The 18,615-nt window shown below is 43.1% G+C and overlaps 1 protein-coding gene across 1 annotated transcript in view; it reads left to right on the forward strand.

The window, feature by feature from the left end:
* Positions 1 to 1,108: 1,108 nt before the first annotated feature.
* The window catches only part of CUNH16orf96 (chromosome unknown C16orf96 homolog), a 45,461-nt gene continuing 27,954 nt past the window's right edge, over positions 1,109 to 18,615 (forward strand). The window contains exon 1 of the mRNA XM_004373423.1: positions 1,109 to 1,528. Within this exon, the coding sequence (XP_004373480.1) occupies positions 1,109 to 1,528 (420 nt within the window). The remainder of the gene's footprint in view (positions 1,529 to 18,615) is intronic.

Here is an 18,615-nt window from a genome sequence, read left to right on the forward strand (position 1 = left end):
TTTCTTAATAAACTTTGTTACACCAGTTGACCTAGACATCCCCTGAAAGCGTGGTTCCCAGATCCCTACCCCTGCTACTCTGTCCCTCAAAGTGTTTGATTATATTCAGGAAACTTCTTAGCTTTGGTTAGTCCCGTTGTGCTTACTTCCCCTGTAGTGTGTGCTGTCCTTGCATTCACCTAAGATAATTCTTATCTACCATCTAGTTAGTGAATAACCCTCACCATCCCTCCTCACCCTTGTAACCATCAAAGAATGTTGTCTTCCATGTTTAAACCTTTTCTTGAGTTCCTATAATAGTGGTCTTATACAATATTTGTCCTTCTGTGACTGACTAAATTCACTCAGCATAATGCCGTCCAGATTCCTCCATGTTATAACAAATCTAGCATTCTTGAAGCCCTCTTCAGAGAGAGGGAAAGCTGCGAGTCCAGACGAGTCCAGCGTTGAGGCGCACACGTGGCTGCTATGTGCCATTGGGACAGCTTCCAGGAAGGGCAGCTTTCTGGGACCCACTTCTTCCTGAACTCAGCCCCATCCAAGCCCTGAATGTGGTCTGAGGGCCTGGGCAGAGGGATGGGCCATTTGGCCAGTGTCCAGAAACCAGCTATGTTCTTCAGACTCTTTACAGCCCTTTTTCTCGAAAACTAGCTTTCCTGACTCCAGGAACACTGTCTTCTGTCCTGATTCTAGGGCCTTCCGAGGAGCGAGCTGCCTCTCTAGTACCTTTTCTACTCATTTCTTAGAAGGGTTCATCAGTATTACATAATCTCAGGGCTGGAATCAAACGACCAGCTATTCACCTTTTCAAACCTTCATCAAATATTAATTAAGCACCTACTCCAGGCCAGGGTCACCCCAGAACACCTGCCCAACTCCGCTCTCGGAAGCACGCCCACTTGTCCACGTTCCTTGGTCTCCTAGCAACCAGTAGAAACTCTGACCTGAGCTCCAGCCAGAACAGATGCCATTTTCTCCCTGACTGCTGTGGCTTGTTGCCTCTCTGGACCTCTGAGGACCCATCCATGCAGCTCTCTGTGACCACGGAAAGCCACCACTGATCCCCAAGTTCTCCCAGCACCCCGGCCCAGCAACCCCTGCCTGCAGAATGAGTTTCTCACTCACATTCACTGAGCTGGTGAACATCGCCATCCCGCAGAGCGGAATGGTGAACTTCCGAGCCCTGCATCTGCTGCTGCACGGCATCCTGGAGCACATCCACATGGCTGAGTTGAAGAAGGTCCTCTCGGGGGACGAGGACTTCCTCCAGACCTCGCAGGTTGTGCACATGCCCAGGGAAGGAGATGCCCAGCCCATCTTGAACCCCATGAAGAGGCTCGGCAACGTCTTTGACCATGTGGTGAACCGCATCAACAAGCTGGAAAACCAACTGGCCATACTGCAGGAGCTGCCCTCCACCACCCAGTTGCTGGAGGCCAGCCAGGGGACCAACAAGCCCATGCACGACCTATGGAACCTCATAAAGCTCCGGAAGATGGTGCAGGGCAATGAAGAAGCCACAGAGAAGGTAAGCCACCCAGCCTCTAGAACACTTCCAGTACTCTTTCCCTCCAGTGAGAGAGTAGAACTGCCCTGTAGGGGTTTCTAGGCTGTAATCTTTACAGGAGCAGATCTCCAGGTCTTTCTCCCGTAGAGCCGATGGGTGGGTTTGAACCGCTAACCTTTTGGTTAGCAGCTGAGTGTATAACCAAAGCATCCTGCCTCCCACTCCCTTGTGGCCTTATCTGATGAGCCCTCCCCTTATAACAAAGAGCCCTGGTGGCACAAAGGTTAAGTGCTCACTCGGTTGCCAACCGAAAGGTCGGCAGTTTGAATCCACCCAGTAGCTCCGTGGGAGAAAGACATAGCGATCCGCTCCTTTAAAGATTGCAGCCTAGAAAACCCTATGGGACAGTTCTATTCTGTCATGTGGGGTCGCCATGAGTCAGAATTGACTCAACAGCACCGAACGACAATAGGCCCTTATTTTTTTTTTTATTGTTGTACTTTAAGTGAAAGTTTACAATTCAGGTTAATCTTTCATACAAAAATTTATACATAGTTATGTGACCCTAATTGCTCTCCCTATACTGTGACAGCACCTTCCTCCTTTCCACCCCAGATTTCCCACATCCATTCAACCAGCTCCTGACCCTCTCTGCCTTCTCATCTCACCTCTGGACAGGAGCTGCCCATTTAGTCTCATGTATCTACTTGAGCTAAGAAGCACACTCTTCATGAGTGTCCTTTTATGTCCCATAGTCCAGTCTAATCTCTGACTGAAGAGTTGGCCTCGGGAATGGTTTTAGCGCTGGGTTGACAGAGAATCTGGGGGCTATGCTTTCTGGGGTTCCTGTATTCTCAGTCAGACCATTAAGTCTGATCTTTTTACTAATAACAGCCCCTTATGACAGAGAGGAAGAACAGGGCTTTGGAATCAGAGAGAACCAAGGCCCCCAGTTCACATCCTTCACCAAATATTAACCAAGTGCCCACCAAGCGAGAGGTTCCACGTTAGTCACTGGGGGTTTGATGTGAACAGTAGCTCATGTCCTAGTGGGGGAAAGAGACAGAAAGCAAGTGGATAAAAACTACAAGAACTAGCCGCATAACAAGGGGAAAAGGAGCATTATCCCTGTGTTATAAGTGAGGAAACTAACGCTCAGAAATGTGTGCTAGTTTACTGAAGGTCCAACAGTGAGTGACGGGTGCAATAGGGAGTTGAACAGAGCCCATCTGATTCCAGGCCCTCCCGCTGACCACTGTATCCACTGTCTCCCTTCCAGGCATATAGTAGGCGCTCGATAATGGTGGCCCAAGAAGGAATAAGAATTTCCAACTTGATCAAACAGTTCCTCACTGAGGAATTGACTTCCTTGAATTTTCACCATCAGATTTTCCTTCTTTTTAATTTTTTTTCCCTCATAATTCAACAAACCTATCTGAAGGCCTGCTTTCTTACTACCTGCAGGCTTCTGGCTGGAATGGGAGGCAGTGGGTGGGTTGCTGCCATACCAGGCCCAGCACCCCTTGTGTGCTTCTAGAGAGGGCGTCTGGGCGTCTGGGCCTGACATGCAAAAAGCCCTGGTCTGATGGGGAAGCTCCTTCACGTTCCTGTTGTCTGCCTGGAACTTAAACTTGGCTTTGTTCAGGGCTGCCCTGGCAGGCCTGCTTGGGGCTCAGTGACTTCACTGCCCAGGCTGGGCTGAGCTGTCCACTTAGGGTTGGCCACCTTGCAGCCCCTACAAGGAGATAATGGTGCCACGATTCAACTCAGCAAATCGGCTATAACTCATCTGGCTTATTTAAGTGGGGCCTGTTTAAATAGGTTTTAGTCCTAAAATATGAATGTATAAATAGCCCTTTGCTTATTTTCAGAGTTGTTCTGTTGGAGTCACCAAACGGTATAGGGTGGTGGCTTTAAAACTGCACAGACCCATATTCTTTCATCCACCCATCCATTGGTCCATCTGCCCATCCATCCATCCAATCAACAAATGTTAACTGAGACCTGTACCCTGGGGACTCAGTGGTGATTAGGACAGACATGGTTCCTGCCCTCCTGTAGCTCATATCTACTGGGGTACAAGGATGCCGATTAGACACTAATGGATTACTTTAATTGGTCTTTTTTTTTCTTTCAGTCCTGGTAAGTGCTACAGAAGAGAAGTTTACAGGCTCTGGGAGGTGTAACTGGGGACCTGATTGAGTCCTTCAGGTATCAGGGGAGGCCTCCGGGGAAAGTGACCTTGGAGCTGCATTCTGAAGGATGAGTGGGGATGACCTAGGGTAGGAGAATTTCAGGCAGAGGAAATAGCTTGTGCAAAGGCCCTGAAACAGGAGGGAGCAAGACATGCCAGAGGGACAGAGAGGAGGCAGCTGAGTCTGGAAAGCAGACAGTGAGGATGAGGGTGAGTGTGAAGAGGTGAGTGGGTGTGGACGGCACCTAGTAGGGAAGCAGTGAAAAGCCCAGTGCTGCTCCTTTCAAGCTGTGTGGCCTTGGACCGCTCAACCTCTTTCACCTCAGTTTTCTGTAACATGGAGAAAATAAAAATAATACCTGATTGGGTTGTTGTGTGGGTTAAATGAGGTAAAGGATTATTGACGCCTGACCAAGGTCAAGTAAATCTTAACTGTTATCACTGTTACGTGCTGTGTTAATTTCTTATTGTGTCTGTAACAAATTATCAGAAACTTGGTGGCTTAAACAACACGAATCTATTATCTTGTAGTTTTGGAGGCTGGAAGTCCCAGCTGGGTTTCACTGGGCTAAAATCCAGGTGTCAACAGGGCTGCATACCTTTCTGGAGACCCTAGGGGAGAATCAGGAGCCCTGGTGGCACAGTGGCTAGGTGCTCCTCTGCTAACTGAAAGGTCGGTGGTTCAAACCCACCAGCCGCTCTGCAGGAGAGAAGACCTGGCAATCTGCTCTTGTAAAGATTTCACCCTAGAAAACCCTATGGGGCAGTTCTACTCTGTCCTGTAGAGTCACTATGAGTTGGAATTGACTCGATGGCATCTAGCAACAACAGCAGGGGAAAATCCATTTCCTTGCCTTTTCTAGCCTCTAGAGGCCTTGGCTTATGGCACTTCCTCCATCTTCAAGGCCAGCAGCGTAGCATCTTCCAGTCTGTCTCTGACTTCTGCTTCCATCTTTACATCTTCTCTCTCTCACTCTGATCCTAGTACCTCCTTCTTATAAGGACCCTTGGGACTGATTACATGGGGCCCACCTGGATAATTCAGCAGTCTCCCCATCTCAAGATCCTTAGCTTCATCACATCTGCAAAGTCCCTTTTGTTGTGTATGGTACCATATGCACAGGTTCCAAGGATTAGGACGTGGACATCTTTGGGGGCCATGACTCAGCCAGCCATAACTGTGGCGTACCTGCTTTGTGCTGGGCTCTGGGCCAAGTCCTTGGGTCAGAGAGGCTGACCCTGCCCCCCAGTACTCAGTCTGGCTGAGGGTAAATAGCCTCATTGCCTGGAAACATGTAGAGGAGAGCCAAGGCTGGACTGAGTGAGGGTGGACGGCATTCTCCAGGGCCAGGCTCAGGGGTGGGGCTGGTGGGTCAGGACTGGGAGTGCAGCCAGGCTGGGGACTGGGTCAGGCATGTGGCTGTTCCCTAGGTCCCCACAACCGTCGGTGTCACCAGAACATCCGGGAGAAGGCCTCTCTGTCCTCTCATCCTCCCATTGGCCAGCTCAGAGGACCAGAGGTAGAGGGCAGGCCAGCCTCTGGCGAGCAGGTGGAGGAGGCTGGAGGGCAGGTGTGCAGGGGCAAACGGAGGATACCCATCACCCTGGGGACCACTGCGAGGTGCCCCACAGAGAGGACTGGGGACAAAGTGTTGGAAGAAGAGAGGTGGGGTGGAAGCAGCAGGCATGACCCTGGAGTTGTTGGTTGCTGTCAAGTCGACTCCAACTCATGGCGACCCCACCTGTGTTAGAGTAGAACTGCTGCATAGGATTTTCAAGGCTGTGACCTTTCAGAAGCAGATCACCAGGCCTGATCTCCAAGGCACCTCGGGGTTGGTTCGAACTGCCAGCCTTTTGGCTAGTAGCTGAGCGCTTAGCCATTTGCACCACCCAGGGATTCCTAAAAAGTCTCTCTAGACATTGCCAAGTGCCCACTCTGGTGGGGGGGAGACAAAATCGTCGCAGTTGAGAACCCCATGGTGAGAAAACCTGGGCTCCCAGCCGGGCTCTCCCCGTCCTGACCCTGTAATCCCTGGGGGCCCGGCCCAGTGCTTCCCACGCCGGCCTGCACACCAGGCCCACCCAGGGAGTTTCTTCAAAGTTGCAGATTCCCAGGCCCGGCCCCCACCCCCTGGTTCAGCCTCTCAGCAGCACCCTTGAGCTTGTGTTTTAGAAAGGTGAACGTGGGAGCCGTGGTCTGGGCCATTGAGGCCTTGGTGTTCTCGTCTGTAATAATAAGCCAGGCCAGCTGCAGAGGAAAAACGCGGGACAGCATCAGCTGTCGTTCTGTCTAAACTTGGTTTCATAAATAAAGTGGTGGGTCCCAGGCTTGGAGAGATTTTAACAACCTGTCGTCTTTTTAAATTTTACTTCTCCAAGAAAAAAACACCTGCTGTATTTCATACAAACTGGAATGCTTTTAAATTTAAATAGATTTTTTTTTTTTATAATTTCATAACATCATTTAAAGGCTGTTAAGGACTGAATTGTGTCCCCCCTGAGATGTGTTGAATTCCTGGCCCTCATACCTGTGTTGAATTCCTGGCCTTCATACCTGTGGATGTGATTCTGTTTGGAAAAAGGGTTTTTCTTTTGTTATATTAGTGAGGTCATACCAGTGTAGGTCACCACTCGTCTGTCAGTTTATTATACCTTGATGGCTTGCTTGTTGCTGTGATTCTGGAAGCTATGCCACCAGTATGTCAAATACCAGCAGAGTCACCCATGGTCGACAGGTTTCAGTGGAGCTTCCAGACTAAGACAGACTAGGAAGAAGGACCTGGCGGTCTATTTCTGAAAAAATTGGCCAGTGAAAACTTTATGAATAGCAGTGGACCATTGTCTGATATAGTGCCAGAAGATGCCCCTCTCCTCAAAGCAGAGTCAACCTTAATGACGTAGATGGAGTGAAGCTTTCGAGACCTCCATTTGCTGATGTGGCACAACTCAAAATAAGAACAGCTGCAAACATCCATTGATAATCGAAATGTGGAATGTAGGAAGTATGAATCTAGGAAAGTTGGAAGTCATCAAAAATGAAATGGAACACATAAAGATCGAATGAATGTTGAATATGCCATGGACTGCCAAAAGACGAACAAGTCTGCCCTGGAAGAAGTACAGCCAGAATGCTCCTTAGAAGCGAGGATGGCGAGACTTCATCTCATGTACTTTGGACATGTTATCAGGAGAGACCAGTCCCTGGAGAAGGAAGGCATCATGCTTGGTAAAGTAGAGGGTTAGAGAAAAAGAGGAAGACCCTCAACGAGATGGACTGACAGAGCGGCTGCAATAACGGGCTGAAACATGACCCAGATTGTGAGGATGGCGCAGGACTGGGCAGTGTTTCTTTCTGTTGTACACAGTGTCGCTATGAGTCGGAACCGATTCAATAGCACCTAACGACAACATATGCGTGCGAAAGCTGGACTGTGAATAAGGAAGATTAAAGAAGAATGGATGCTTTTGAATTATGGTGTTGGTGAAGAATATTGAATATCCTATGGACTACCAGAAACACGAATAAGTCTGTCTTGGAAGAAGTACAGCCAGAGTGCTCCTTGGAAGGGAGGATTGTGATGCATGGTCTCACTTACTTTGGACATGTTCTCAGGAGGGACCAGTCCCTGGAGAAGGACATCATGCTTGGTAAGGTAGAGGGTCAGTGAAAAAGATGAAGACCCTTGTTAAGACGTATTGACACGGTGCTACAACAATGGGCTCAAACGTAGTAACAGTTGAGAGGATGGTGCAGGACCGGGCAGTGCTTCGTTCTGTTGTACACGGGGTCGCTATGAGTTGGAACCAACTTGATGATACCTAACAACAACAACAACCAGTGTAGGGTGGATCCTAAACCGAATCACTTCTGAGTTATAAAAAGAATAGGCACAGAGACACACACGGGGAAGGCTGATATTGTGTGAGGACCCGCCTACAAGCCAAGGAACCCAGGAACCAAGGAACGCCGGGGGCTACTGACAAAGAAAGAATCAACATGGCCGAGACCCTGATTTGGACTTTCAGCCCCCAGAACTGTGTGAAAATAAATTCCCGTTCTTTAAAGCCACCCATTTGTGGTATTTGTGTTAGGGCAGCAGTAGGCGACTAAGCCAAAGGCACTGAAGACACTCTGGGTTTAGAGAATCAGGGTCAAAGTTACAGCAATGATGGAAATAACCGTCACTTCCGCTGGCCTCTCCCTGCACCCTGTGCTGTGAAGGGCGTACATTCCTCATTTCCCTGGGAGCCAGGCGTGGTTGGCATTCCCATTCGCCGAAGCCCTGGACGTGGAGTGTGTGCCAGTCCAGCTGGTTGCCTGAGGTGGCATTTGCCTTGGGCCCCTTGTCAGTCCCCTCAAGACCTCTGTAAACACTGGACCCTTGGACCAAAGCTAGCATTCTTGAAGCCTTCTTCAGAGAGAGGGAAAGCTGTGAGTCTGGATAAGTCCAGCTTTGAGTGCCCACACAGGGCTGCCATGTGCCATTGGGACAGCTTCCAGGAAGGGCAGCTTTCTGGGACTCACTTCTTCCTGAACTCAGCCCCATCCAAGCCCTGAATGTGGTCTGAGGGCCTGGGCAGAGGGGATGTGCCCTTCCTGTTTACTCTTCCACTGACACAGTCCACACCTTGACCCTTTCAGACAGCCTCCTTCCACTGGCCTCTTCCTCCGTAGGACAGGAGTCCAGGGCCCATCCCCAGGCCTGGTCAGACAGCAGGCTGGGCATCACACTGTGCACTATCATAGGAGAGCAGCACCCCATATAATAGTCTTGTGTACCTCTGTCATGGATTGAATTGTGTCCCCCAAAAATATCTGTCAACTTGGCTAGGGCATGATTCCCAGTATTGTATGATTGTCCACCATTTTGTCATCTAATGTCATTTCCCTATGTGTTGTAAATCCTATTTCTATGATGTTGATGAGATGGGATTATCAGCAGTTAAGTAAACTCAATTTATAAGCTTAATCTACCACTTAAGCCAATCTCTTTTGAGATATAAAAGAGAGAAGTGAGCAGAGTGATTGGGAACCTCATACCACCAAGAAGGTAGCACTGGGAGCAGAGCATGTCCTTTGGACCTGAGGTTCCTGCACTGAGAAGCTCCTACACCAGGGGAAGATTGATGGCAAGGACCTTCCTCCAGAGCTGACAGAGAGAAAACTTTCCCCTGGAGATGATGCCCTGAATTTGGACTTGTCGCCTACTAGACTGTGAGGGAATAAATGTTTCTTTGTTAAAGTCGTCCACTTGTGGTATTTCTGTTATAGCAGCACTAGATAACCAAGACAACCTTTCAGCCAAAGCTTAGGCAGGCCTATAAAACAAACAGTGACACACGTGAGGAATGTGCTTCTTAGATCAGTCAAGTCTGTGAGATCAGATGGACAACAGCTGCCCCGGAACAAAGACGAGAAGGCGGGAAGGGACAGGAAAACTGGACGAATGGAACCAGGGAACCTGAGCTGGAAAGGCAAAGGGGGAGTGTGCTGACACAATGCCGGAGTGCAGCCAACGCCACAGAATAACTTGTGTATACAATTTTGAATGAGAAACTAACTTGTTCTGTAAACTTTCACCTAAATAACAATTAAAAAAAAAAGAGAGAAAAGAGAAAAGAAAAATTAAAAGAACATGCTAACTGTAAAAAAAAAAAAGTCTTTCTCCTTTTGTGTACAGCCCTTACTCATGGAGCAGCCTGTCAGGTTCTGCCGTATTTCGTAGGCTGCCCAATACTTACTCTTGTGGGATGGGAATGGTTCTTGCTCAGGTTCTTTGGTCCCTGAGGTGCCCTCAGTCGGGGAAGCAACAGCAGGTAGGTGGGGAACCCGGACCTCACAGATTTCTCCAAAAGACATTTTCCATCTATAGCAGATAAAGTCTTTGTAACTCCATCTGATAGTATCATAATCATGCCCAACATAATTAACAATAACTCCTGATTACCATCCAATAGACAGTGTTGAAATTTCTCTAATGGTTTCTAAAACAAAAATGCTTTTTTTTTACCGCTTTGTTGAGATGTATTTCACATACTATAAAGTTCATCCATTTAAAGTGTACTGTTCTGTGGTGTTAGTATATTCACAGAGTTGTGCAACCATCACCAAAAGCTAATTTTAGAACATTTTCAACAGCCGGAAAAGAAACTCCACAATCATTAGCAGTCACACCCATTCTTGACTGCCCCTCTACCTTTCCTCTTTCACTTAGTATGTTTTCAGGGTTCATCCATGTTGTAGCCTGTATTGGTACTTTTATTATTTTTATAGCCAAATAATATTCCACTGTATGCATGTACCACATTTTGTTTATCAGTTGAGAGATTCTTGGATTGTTTGCACTTTTTTGGCTGTTACTAATGCTGCTGCTTTGAACACTGGTGTACAAGTTTTTGTTTTCATTCCTCGTTGGTATATAACTAGAGGTGGAATTGCTGGGTCATATGATAACTCTATGTTTAGTATTTTGGGGAACTGCCAGACTGTCTTCCAAAGCAGCGGCACCATTTTACATTCCCACCTGCCGTGTGTTTGGGTCCCACTTTCTCCATAGCCTCACCAGTGCTTGTTATTTTCTCTTTTCTATTATATACCTATCTCGTTGTGTGACATCGAGTTGATTCCAACTCGTAGTGACTGCATATGACAGAGTAGAACTGCCCCCTAGGGTTTCCTAGGCAGTAATCTTCATGGGAGCAAACTGCCAGGTTTTTTCTCCTGAGGAGCGACGGGTGGGTTTAACCCAGCAATCTTTGGTTAGCAACTGAGTGCTTAACCGTTTTGTAACCTGGGCTCCTTATAGCTAACTTAGTAGGTGTGAAGTATATTTCATTATGATTTTTTTTCAAAGTATTACTTTGTAAAAAAAAATTGTTTAGGCATCTTAATGAAGGTTGAAGCTTTAAAATATATGCCAGACGCTTGCTCACTGTCAATGGGAATTTGCTTTTAAAATGTTAACATGTTTGAATCTCAGAGTATTTTTAAGTATAAAGACAGAGGATCCACATTACATTCATGAATAGATAAATTTAATAAATATTAAAACAGCTCTTTACAGAAAAGAATTTTCCAAGAATATTAATAGGTTGCTAAACATACGAAGTTTAAACTTAGAGGGCAAATATTATAGTCGTCGTTAGAGAAACCATCTAACCTAATGTATGTGTATTGTAGTTACAGAAAGAAACCAACCAGTTGCTGTGGAGTCGGTGTCAGACCCCACGTGTGGCAGAGCAGAGCTGTGCCCCGTAGGGTCTTCTTTTTTCTTTTAATTATTTATTTTCTTTTTTGTTGTTGTTTTTGAGAATGCACATGGCAGAACATACACCAATTCAACAATTTCTACATGTACAATTTAGTGACATTGATCACATTCTTCAAGTTGTGCAACCATTCTCACCCTCCTTTTCCAAATTGTTCCTCCCCCATTAACAAACTCACTACCCCCTAAGTGTCCTATCTATTCTTTCAAGTGGCTATTGCCAGTTTGATCCCATATAGATTGTTCTTAAAAGAGCACAATGTGCAAGGCAGATATTCTTTACTAGTTAAGCCAGATGGAATACACAGGAATCAAATCGACTACATCAGTGGAAAGAGACAAAGGAAAAGCTCAATATCATCAGTCAGAATAAGGCCAGGGGCCGACTTCAAAACAGACCATCAATTACTCATACGCAAATTCAAGTTGAACCTGAAGAAAATCCAAACAAGTCCACGAGAGCCAAAGTATGACCTTGAGTTTATCTCACCTAAATTTAGAGACCATCTCAAGAATAGATTTGGTGCATTGAACGCTGATGATGGAAGACTAGATGAGTTGTGGGATGACATCAAGGACATCATACATGAAGAAAACAAAAGGTCATTAAAAAGACTGGAAAAAAGGAAAAGACCAAAATGGATGTCAGAAGAGACACTGAAACTTGCTCTTGAACGTAGAGTAGCTAAAGTGAGTGGAAGAAATGATGATAGAAAAGAGCTGAACAAAAGATTTCAAAGGGCGGCTCAAGAAGAAAAGTAAAGAATTATAATGAAATGTGCAAAGACCTGGAGTTAGAAAATCCAAAGGGAAGAACATGCTTGTCATTTCTCAAGCTGAAAGAACTGAAGAAAAAATTTAAGCCCCAAGTTGCAATATTGAAGAATTCTTTTTCTAAATTTTTTTAAAATTTTTTATTGTACTTTAGATGAAGATTTACAGAACAAATAATTTCTCATTAAACAGTACACATATCGTTTTATGACAATGGTTAACAACCCCACGACATGTCAATGCTGTCCCTTATCAACCTTGGGTTCCTTGTTACCAGCTTTCCTGTCCCCTCCTGCCTTCTAGTCCTTGTCCCTGGACTGTTGTGCCCCATTAGTCTCATTTTGTTTTATGGGGCTGTCTAGTCTTTGGCTGAATGGTGAATCTTGGGAGTGATGTCAAGCAATATTGAAGGATTCTATGGGGAAAATATTGAACGATGAGGGAACCATCAAAAGAAGATGGAAGGAATACACAGAGTCACTGTACCAAAAAGAATTGGTCGATGTTCAACCATTTCAGGAGGTAGCATATGATCAGGAACCGATGGTACTGAAGGAAGAAGTCCAAGCTGCACTGAAGGTGTTGGCAAAAAGCAAGGCTTCAGGAATTGACAGAATACCAATTGAGGTGTTTCAACAAATGGATGCAGCGCTGGAGGTGCTCACTTGCTTAGGACAGGAAATTTGGAAGACAGCTACGTTCCCAACCTACTGAAAGAGCTCCATATTTGTGCCCATTCCAAAGAAAGTTAATCTAACAAAAAGCAGAAATTATTGAACAATATCATTAATATCACACGCAGGTAAAATTTTGCTAAAGATAATTCAAAAGCAAGTGCAGGATGGCATTGACGGAAACTGCCAGAAGTTCAAGCCGGATTCAGAAGAGAATGTGGAAGGAGGGATATCATTGCTGATGTCAGATGGATCTTGGCTGAAAGCAGAGAATACCAGAAAGATGTTTACCTGTGTTTTATTGACTATGCAAAGGCAACTGACTGGATCACAACAAATTATGGATAACATTGTGAAGAATGGGAATTCCAGAACACTTAATTGTGCTCATAGGAACCTGTACATAGACCAAGAGGCAGTGTTCAGACAGATACTGCATGGCTTAAAATCAGGAAAGGTGTGCATTAGGGTTGTATCCTTTCACCATACTTATGCAATCTGTATGTTGAGCAGATAATCCAAGAAGCTGGACTATATGAAGAAGAATGAGGCATAGGGATCGGAGGAAGACTCATTAACAACCTGAGATATGCAGGTGACACAGCCTTGCTTGCTGAAAGTGAAGAGAACTTGAAGCACTTATTGGTAAGATTAAAGACTACAGCCTTCAGTGTGGACTACATCTGAACGTAAAGAGAACAGTAATCCTTACAACTGGACCAATAAGCAGCATCATGATAAACGGATAAAAGATTGAAGTTGGGAAGGGTTTCATTTTACTTGCATACACAATCAATGCCCATGGAAACAGTGGTCAAGAAATCAAATGACGTATTGCATTGGGCAAATATGCTGCAAGAGACCTCTTAAAGTGTTTTTTTGAGGACTAAGGTGCACCTGACCTAAGCCATGGTATTTGTCTTAGGCTGGGTTCTCTAGAGAAGCAAAACCAGTAAAGCGTATAAATATGTATATAGAGAGATTTATATCAAGGAAATGGCTCACATGGTTGTAGAGGCTGGAAAATCCCAAGTCTGTGGGTCAGGATAGAGGCTTCTTCTGATTCACGTAGCCGCAGGGGCTGGGGAACCCAACATCGGTAGGACAGAGAGCAGGGCTCTTGCTCACAGGCTGTGAAGATCGAGAAATTCCAAGTTTGGCAGGTAAGCTGCTAGCTCAAGTCCCAAGAGCCAGAGGTCAGACAAATGGGTGCCAGCTGTAGGATCCAGAGCTGGCAAAAGCCAGAAGCTTCTGCTTATATTCAGATGCAGGCTACACACCCAAGGAAACTCCCTTTCAACTGATTGTCTACTCATAGCAGATCCCATCATGGGGGTGATAACATATAAACACTGAAAATCATGGCCCAGCCAAGTTGACATACAGTCTTAACCATCACAGTATTTTTAATAACCACATATGCATGCAAATGCTGGACAATGAATAAGGAAGATCAAAGAAGAATTGATGCCTTTGAATTACGGTGTTGGCGAAGAATACTGTCTATATCATGGACTGCCAGAAGAACAAACCTGTCTTGGAAGAAGGACAGCCAGAATGCTCCTTAGAAGCGAGGATGTCGAGACTTCATCTCACATATTTTGACATGTTATCAGGAGGGGCCAGTCCCTGGAGAAGGACATCATGCTTGGTAAAGTAGAGGATCAGCGAAAGAGAGAAAAACCCTCAGGGAGATGGATTGACACAGTGGCTACAAGGATGATCTCAAGCATAGCAATGATTGTGAGGATGGCACAGGACTGGGCAGTGTTTTGTTTTGTTGTACAGAGGGTTGCTAAACTATTGGTTGGTTTTAAGAAGACTTCAGGGGATATTTTTGGTTTAAGGTTTAAAGATTATCTCATGATAATAGTTTGGGGGTTCATCTAGCCTCCATGGCTCCAGAAAGTCTGGATTCCATGAAAATTTGAAATTCTGGTCTGCATTTTCCCCCTTTTAGTTAGGATTCTTCTGTAGAATCTTTGATCAAAACATTCAGTAATTGTAGACAGGCACCATCAATTTTTCTGGTCTCGTGACAAAGGAAACAGTTGTTCATAGAGGAAATTAGCCACACATTCCATTTCTTCATCCTATTTCATTATGGTTTTAATTTGCATTTCTCTAATGGGTAGTGATATTGTGTATTTTTCATGTGCTTACCGGTCCTTTGTTTATCTTCTTTGGACAAATGTCTCTTTAGATCCTTTGCCCATCTTTTAATTGGGTTATTTTTCCTTTTTATTGTTGAGTTTTAAGATATATGATGGATATATGATGTCAGTCATGATTTGCAAGTATTTTTCCCCATTCTATGAGTTGTCTTCGCTTTCTTGATGGTATCCTTTGACACACAAAAGGTTTTAATATTTGTGAAGTTCAATGTATCTGTCTTCTTCTTTTGTTGCTTTTTTTTTTTTTTTATCACTGGTACTTTTAATGTATCTAACAAACCATTGCCTAACCCAAGTTCTGAAAATTTACTCCTGTTTTCTTCTAAGAGCTTTATAGTTTGACCTCTTACATTTACGTCTGTGATCCATTTTGAGTGCTTTTTTTGTGTGGTATGAGGTAGGGGTCCAAATTCATTCTTTTGTGTGTGGATATCCAATTATCCAGCATCATTTGTTTAAAAGATTCTTTTCTCCCTATTGAATTGTTTTGGCAGTCTTATTGAAAATCAGTGGACTGTAAATGTTAGGGTTTAGTTCTCAATTTTATTCCATTAGTTTTCACGTCTGTCCTTACGCCAGTGCTGCACTGTCATGATTACTGTGGCTTTGTAGTAAGTTTTGAAATCAGAAAGTTTGAATTCTCCAGCTTGGTTCTTTTTTTTTTTTTTTCCCCAAGATTGTTAGACTACTTGAGGGTCCCTTGCATTGCCTTATGAAATTTGAGATCAGCTTGTCAATTTCTTTTTTTTCTTTCTTTTTTTAATTGTTGTAATTAAATGAAGTTTACATTTCAAGTTAGTCTCCCATACAGAAGTTAGTTTTTTTTTACATACATTGTTATGTGACCCCAACCACTCACCCCATTCTGCGACAGCACACTCCTCCCCTCCGCCCCTGATTCCCCATGAACATTCAACCAGCTCCTAACTCTCTTTGCCTTCCCATCTCACCTCTGGACAGAAGCTGCCCCCTTGATCGCTTGTATCTACTTGACTAAGAGGCACATTCTTCACAAGTATCACTTTATGTCCCACAGTCCAGTCCAATCCCTGTCTGAAGAGTTGGCCTCAGAAATTGTTTTAGTTCTGGGGTGATAGAGAGTCCAGGGGCCATGCTTTCCGGGGCACCTCCAGTCTCAGACCATTAAGTCTGGCCTTCTTACTAGAACATGAGTTCCGCATCCCATCGTTCTACTGCTCCATCAGGGACCCTCTGTTGTGTTCCCTGTCAGGACGTTCATTGGTGGTGGCCGGGCACCATCTAGTTCTTCTGGTCTCAGGCTGATGAAGTCTCTGGTTTATGTGGCCCATTCTGTCTCTTGGGCTAATACTTGCCTTGTGTCTTTGGTGTTCTTCATTCTCCTTTACTCCAAGTGGTTGGGACCAATTGATGCATCTTAGATGGCCACTTGCACAGCTTGTCAATTTCTGCAGAAAAAAAAAAAACTGGGATTTTGATAGGGACTACATTGAACTTATAGGTCAGTTTTGGGAGTATTTCCATCTTAATAATATTAAGTCTTCCATGAATGTGGGATACCTTTACATTCATTTGTTTGTGTCTTCAATTTTTTTCAGTGATGCTTTGTAGTTTTGTAGTTTTCAGTGTACAAGTCTTGCAATTCTTTTATTGAATTTACTCATAGTTATTTTATTCTTTTTCATGTTATTATAAATGTGATTGCTTTTTTTAATTTCAGTTTTGGATTGTTCATTGCTAGTGTATAGAAATACAGTTGAGTTTTTTATATTGATTGTGTGTCCTCCCACCTTGCTGAATGCATTTATTAATTCTAGTAGTTTTTTTTTAGGACTCCTTAGGGTTTTCTACATATAAAATCACATAATCTGCAAATAGAGATATTTTTACGTCTTCCTTTTTAATCTGGATGACTTTTATTTCTTTTTCTTGCCTGATCTAGAGCCTCCAGTATAATAAATAGAAGTGGCAAGAGTGGACATATTTGTCTTGTTCCTGATCTGAGGGGGAAAGCATTAAATCTTTCTCCATTAAGTACAATGCTAGCTGTGGGTTTTTGTAGATAACCTTTTACAAGGTTAAAGAGGTTACCTTTTATTCTTAGTTGGTTTTTTGTTATTTGTTTTTAATAATGAAAGCATACTGGATTATGTCAAATACTTTTATGTGTCTGTTGAGATTATAGTGTGTTTTTTGGCCTTTGTATGGTATATTATATTGATTGATTTTCTGAATTTAAACTAAACTTAAAACATTTTTGGTGTGAGTTCCATGTGGTCATGGTGTATAATCCTTTTTATATGTTGCTGAATTCATAGGGTTGCTGTAACTCAGAATCTACTCAATGGCAATGGATTTGGTTTGGGTTTTTAATTCAATTTGCTAGTATTTTTTTGAGGATTTTTTCTGTATATATTTATAAGGGTTATTGGTCTATAGTTTTCTTTTCTGGTGATGTCTTTGTCCAGTTTTGGTATCAATACTGGCTATATAAAATGAGTTGAGAAGTGTTCCTTTATCTTCTACTTTTTGGAAGTTTGTGAAGTATTGGTGTTAATTCTTCTTGGTAGAATTCTTGGTAGAATTCTTGGTAGAATTCTTCAGTGAAGCTATTTGGGCCTGTACTTTTCTATGTTGGAAGTTTTTAAATTACCAGTTAAATCTGTTTGCTTGTTACATATCTATTAAAATAACCCATTTCTTCTTGAGTCAATTTCTAGGAATTTGTTCATTTTATCTAGGTTATCTAATTTGTTGGCATACCGTTGTTCATAGTATAACTCATTTTATTTCTGTAATTTCAGTAGTGTTGTCCTCTCTTCTTGATTTTAATAATTTTAATCTTCTCTTTTTCTTGGCAGTCTAGCTAAAAGTTTGTCAATTTTGTTGATCTTTTCAAAGAACCAACTTTTTGTTTTGATTTTTTAATAATGTTTTTCTACTTTCTATTTTGTTTATTTTCTCTGTAATCTTTATTATTTCCTTCTTTCTGCTTGCTTTGGATTTAGCTTGCTATTCTTTTTCTAGTTTCTTCAGGCGGAAGGTTAGGTTATTGATTTGAGAACTTTCTTCTTTTTAAATATAGGCATTTACAGCTATAAATTTCCCTCTAAGCCCTACTTTAACTGCATGTCATAAGTTTTGGTATGTTATGTTTACATTTTCATTCTTCTAAAAGTATTTTATAATTTTCCTTGTGATTTCTTCTTTGGCCCATGGGTTATTTAGAAGTATGTTTGTTTAATATCCACAGATTTGTGAATTTCTAAGAAATGTTCTTCTGTTGTTGATTTCTAATATAATTCTATTGAGGTCAGAGAGCATGCTTTGTATGATTTCCATCCTTTTTAAATTTACTAAGGCTTGTTTTGTGGCCTAGCATATGATCCATCCTGGAAAATGTTCTTGTATACTTGAGAAGCTTTTTTGTATTTTGCTATTTTTTGGTAGAGTGTTCTATTAAGATATCTGTTAGGTCTAAAACTGCCCCTTAGGGTTTCCAAGGAGTGACTGGTGGATTTGAACTGCTGACATTTGGTTAGCAGCCAAACACTTAACCACTGCACCTCCAGGGCTCTAGTTAGTTGATAGTGTTGTTCAAATCTTCTATTTTCTTGATGATCTTCTGTCTACTTGTTCTACCCGTTATTGAGAGAAGGGTATTAAAGTCTCCAACTATTATTGTTGAATAGTCTGTTTCTACTTTCAGTTCTGTTCTTACTTTATGTGTTTTGGGGATCCATTGTTAGGTGCATATATCTTTACAATCATTATATCTAGTGGATTGACCCTCTAATCATGATAAAATATTCTTTGTCTCTAGCAACAATTTTGTCTTACAGTTAATTTTGTCTCATGTAAATAGAGCTACTCTAGCTCTCTTTTTCTTACTGCTTGCGTGGTTCATATCTTTTTCTATCCTTTTAGTTTTAACCTGTTTGTGTCTTTGAATCTAAAATGTGCCTTTTATAGACACCATGTAGTTGGATCATTTTTTTAAAATCCATCTATCAACTTCTGCCTTTTAACTAGAACATTTAATTCA

This window comes from Trichechus manatus, unplaced genomic scaffold (assembly GCF_000243295.1).
Source record: "Trichechus manatus latirostris isolate Lorelei unplaced genomic scaffold, TriManLat1.0 scaffold00024, whole genome shotgun sequence".
Lineage (NCBI taxonomy): Eukaryota > Metazoa > Chordata > Mammalia > Sirenia > Trichechidae > Trichechus > Trichechus manatus.